This window comes from Acanthisitta chloris, unplaced genomic scaffold, assembly GCF_000695815.1.
Source record: "Acanthisitta chloris isolate BGI_N310 unplaced genomic scaffold, ASM69581v1 scaffold720, whole genome shotgun sequence".
NCBI classification, from domain to species: Eukaryota; Metazoa; Chordata; class Aves; order Passeriformes; family Acanthisittidae; genus Acanthisitta; species Acanthisitta chloris.
Genome location: NW_008653152.1, coordinates 1 through 2,628, shown reverse-complemented (window position 1 = coordinate 2,628; position 2,628 = coordinate 1). Strand labels below are relative to the sequence as shown.

At 44.1% G+C, this 2,628-nt stretch overlaps 1 protein-coding gene across 1 annotated transcript in view; it reads left to right on the top strand.

Annotated features, from left to right (window-relative positions):
- LOC103806810 (growth arrest-specific protein 7-like) overlaps positions 1-2,414 on the top strand; it is a gene marked incomplete at both ends in the record, with an annotated part of 9,312 nt that extends 6,898 nt beyond the window's left edge. The window contains 2 exons of the mRNA XM_009079521.1: positions 722-796; positions 2,336-2,414. Coding sequence (XP_009077769.1) covers positions 722-796; positions 2,336-2,414 — 154 coding nt within the window. The remainder of the gene's footprint in view (positions 1-721; positions 797-2,335) is intronic.
- Positions 2,415-2,628: the final 214 nt, after the last annotated feature.

Below are 2,628 nucleotides of genomic sequence, written 5' to 3'. Positions count from 1 at the left end.
GGACAGGACAAGGAGCAATGGGGAGAAATGGAAAGAGGGAAATTGAGATGAGATCTCAGGCAGAAGTTTTCCCTGTGAGGGTGGTGAGACGCTGTCCCAGGTTGCCCAGGGAGGCTGTGGCTGCCCCCACCCTAGCAGTGGTCACAGGCAGGGTGGATGAGCCTTGAGCAACCTGCTCTGGTGGGAGGTGTCCCTGCCCAGGGCAGGGGTTGGGGCTGGATCATCTCTAAGCTCCATTCCAACCCCTAAAATTCTGTGATTCTCTGGGCAACCTGTGCCAGTGCCTCAGCACCCTGACAGGGAAAAAATCTCTTAATCTGAACCTGCCCTGAGTTCTCACTGCATTCCCTCACCTTAGCCTCACGTTTCACAGCAGACTGAACATGGCTCTCGAGTGAGCTGGTTTTGCAGACAGCCCATGTTGCACAGCAGAAACACTTTGTCCTTGTTATTTGCTCTCCAGAACTGTAGCTTCTTCTAATTTTATCTCACATGCTGTCCTGCATCTAGCCCTGCTCTTACCACTGCATTTTTAGCATATGGAGGGGAGAAGACAGCTCGTGAAATCAGTGCTGCCAAGCCCTGGAGACTGAAAGGAAAATTCCTCTGGCAAAATCTGTTAAAATGCAGAGAATTTCTTCAAATTATGTGTGTGGGTTTCTGCCTGAAAGCTTACTTACTGCTGTCTTTTTATTTTCTCTTTGTGTGTATGTGAGTGTAGGATAAAGATTGAGGAGGAATATGCTAAGAACCTGTCCAAACTGTCTCAGAATTCCTTGGCTGCTCAGGAGGAAGGGTAAGTGTGTCTCTGTGACTTTCACAGGAGATGAATTTTAACATAAAAGGCATTTCTCCCACGCAGGTACATGTAATTTTCCTCAGCTCTCCCATTGAGGAGAGGTTTATTTAGCTTAGCATCCTGGGTGTGTTGGGGAAGATGGAATTGCTTTGGAGTTTTGTTGGGTTTTTTGCACTTGTTCATGGTAGGGTTTTTTAGGAATATGTGTATAAAAGATATCCAGTCATGTTTATGTTGTTCTGGTTGTAGCCAGGACTAGTTCCTTTCAGGATTAGTTTGTGTACATACTAAATTACTTTGGAAGAACATACAGAATGTATATATTGCTGAGGGTAGATCTGTAAGGTCAATGCCAGTAGAATCAGCAGCAAAGGCAGAGAGAGGATGAAGAAGTCTCTTCTCATCAGGGGTTTGGCCCTCCAAGAAAAGCAGCAGGTTGTGCCTTATTTACAGTATTTTCGTGCTTTGGAAGTTATCAAGAAGGTATTAGGCAATGCTTTTTGCAATGGGAGTTTCTTGTAGGCAGGCAAGAGAAATGTGACCTAAATAAAGTCTGATGTACAAAACTAGGTAAGAAATACCCACAACTTACAAAATAAAGTGCATAAAGTAGCTATGGAGTGAGGTCCCATAAGTCTTGTCCTGAGTCCAGGGGTTTTTCAGTGCTTTTGTTAATGAATGACCTATGGTAAGGATAAAGGGTTTCCTGTAATCAGGGGTGAGACAAAGCAAGGAGGGTCAGTTGGAAGGAAAAGGTTTGCAGTTCAGAATCCTTTTGTTAAACTGGAGAAATCAACTGAAAAAAATAAGCTGCATTTTAATGAGGACAAAGCCCCATGTTTGATACTCTCGCAGGATGTGAAAGATACAGTTACATAACCGTTTGTGGGAGAAGGATCTGGCTGTAGTGAATCACAAGCTTATTCATCAACAGCTCCACAGTGTTGTTTAAAAAAGCAATTTTTTTTGAGTGTCTGCTACAAAATAACCTGCTACCAGTTTAGCAACGGGAAGACCTGTGCTGGGAGACAGTGTAGTTGTGGTTCTGATGCTTTAAGAGGAGTCTAGGCTGTCAGAGAGGGTCTGGAGGAGCATCACTCAGCTGCTGTCATCCAGGCAATGATCTGTCTGCAGGAGAAAGACAATGGAGAAGCTGTCAGATACTGAGAAGCTTCTCTGAGGAGAAGCAGAATGATCTCTTCACCAAGAATTGGGTGTACAGTAGAAGGGACAGTGGGAAAAATGCATTGGTGAAGGTTTAGTTTAAGGGTTAGAAGGTCAGGGTAAGATACTGAAGGATCTTGGGGGAGGCTGTGGCATGTCTAACTGGTGATCCTTATCAACGGTGTTGTCCAAGATTTGCTGCATACAGTGCCAGTACACTCCTGCCCTAGTCAGGGGGTTGGTTGTCTTCTCAGGTTTCTTTCACCACTTGGCCATGACTTTGCTCAGCAAAATGTTCTGCCAGATCTGCCTGACAGATCTCACAGGGAGGATGGACAGGAGACAGTGATCATTGTCCCTCTTTTCTTCCAGCACGTTGGGAGAGGCTTGGGCTCAGCTTAAGAAGAGTCTAGCTGATGAAGCAGAGGTTCATCTCAAGTTTTCTTCTAAGGTAAATCATTCTGTTCCCAAAGATTTTTGCCCTGAACTGGTATGGATCTTCCTTCAGTGCATGTTTAGTGGGGGAAATACAAATGCATATGGTACAAGTTTGTGACCAAACTTACTGAAACTCTGCCCGTTCTTCCTGCCTAAATCAGGTGGTTTAATCTACCTGAGGAGTAAATATTTTTCTATATCATTTTATATATTTTTATAGATATAAA